The sequence below is a fragment of the Bison bison genome, unplaced genomic scaffold (genome assembly GCF_000754665.1).
Source record: "Bison bison bison isolate TAMUID 2011002044 unplaced genomic scaffold, Bison_UMD1.0 scf7180017863875, whole genome shotgun sequence".
Taxonomy (NCBI): Eukaryota; Metazoa; Chordata; class Mammalia; order Artiodactyla; family Bovidae; genus Bison; species Bison bison.
The window spans coordinates 34,371-35,886 of record NW_011494447.1 but is presented as its reverse complement, the minus strand read 5'-3'; the positions used below and the strand labels follow the sequence as shown (position 1 = coordinate 35,886).

The 1,516-nt window shown below is 43.7% G+C and overlaps 1 protein-coding gene across 1 annotated transcript in view; it reads right to left on the bottom strand.

The window, feature by feature from the left end:
- SYCE1 (synaptonemal complex central element protein 1) overlaps positions 1-1,516 on the bottom strand; it is a 12,936-nt gene that overhangs the window by 4,997 nt on the left and 6,423 nt on the right. The window contains exon 2 of the mRNA XM_010833712.1: positions 485-547. Coding sequence (XP_010832014.1) covers positions 485-547 — 63 coding nt within the window. The remainder of the gene's footprint in view (positions 1-484; positions 548-1,516) is intronic.

The window sequence follows — 1,516 nt, the reverse complement described above, 5'->3', positions numbered from 1 at the left end:
AAAAGTGAAGGAGTGGGAAGTGCTCCTTCAGATATGGCAAGACCTCTTGAGGGCCCCAAATCAAGTGAGGAGGGCAAGCCTTGCAGTTCCTTGGGTGGGGGTGGGAGACAGTCAGTGCAAAGGCCTACTCGAGATAGGAACATGGGCGGACGGTGCCTGGTAGCAAGAAGAGAGCAGAGTTGAGGTGGATGGAAGGAAGGTAAAGACAAAATCCTGGAAATTCAGTAGAGTATAGGGGGAGCCAAATGGATGGCCAGTAAGGGGATTGAAACTGTGTTGTGGGAAAATGTTTTGCATTTTATCCCCTTATACTTAAATTTTGAATCATGGAGTCATATTTTTACTTCAAAAAATTAACTTTTGAAACTAAGAGAACAAATGAGTTAATTTCCCAAGGTGGTGAATCAGGTGGCTTAGAATTGATTCCACTTCTGCCTGACTCCAAACCTCAGGCTGAGCCTCAGTTATAGAGGAGACACGTGACCTTTCTGCAACTTCTTCACCATTTCCATCAAGTCTTCAATTTTCTGTGAAGACTTGGCCTGCCCTGTGGAGACAAAACCAAACATTTTAGTATGTAATAATGAGAAGCCTAAGGAAGGGCCTGATAAATTGGGCTGGGACTGAGGTGGGCTGAGGGCAGGTCTCCAGCCAGAGTGGTGCCTCTGCTCCTTGACCTGAGGGAGACACTGCAAAAGAGATGAATCAGAGAGACTCCTTCATAGTCATCTTTTCCTAAAGGGTGATTGACACTATAGATTTCCCCTTCATAAGACTCAGAGCAAGAGAAAGGGTACACTCTTACTGTTGATACTGTTCAAGGCTTGGTCAAAGCTCAGGATGTAAAAACAGAAAAGAAGAAGTAGTATTAAAAATTGGAAACAAGGAGTTAGAAGTCACTGTAACTGGTAGGTGACATAATAAACTATAGATTTATAGAGAATATTACCCAAAGAAATCTCAGAAGGAATAGTGAGAAATTTTAATGATGTATCTTTAAACATATAAACACAAATAGCTTTCCTATATATATGTTTCATATTCAGTTCAGTTCAGTCACTCAGTCATGTCTGACTCTTTGTGACCCCATGAACCGCAGCACACCAGGCCTCCCTGTCCATCACCAACTCCTGGAGTCCACCCAAACCCATGTCTGTTGAGTCGGTGATGCCATCCAACCATCTCATCCTCTGTCATCCCCTTCTCCTCCTGCCCTCAATCTTTCCCAGCATCAGGATCTTTTCAAATGCGTCAGCTCTTTGCATCAGGTGGCCAAAGTACTGGAGTTTCAGCTTCAACATCAGTCCTTCCAATGAACACCCAGGACTCATCTCCTTTAGGATGGACTGGTCGGATCTCCTTGCATTCCAAGGGACTCTGAAGACTCTTCTCCAACACCATAGTTCAAAAGCATCAATTCTTTGGCACTCAGCTTTCTTTATAGTCCAACTCTCACACTCATACATGACTACTGGAAAAACCATAGCCTTGACTAGATGGAGCTTTGTTGACAAAG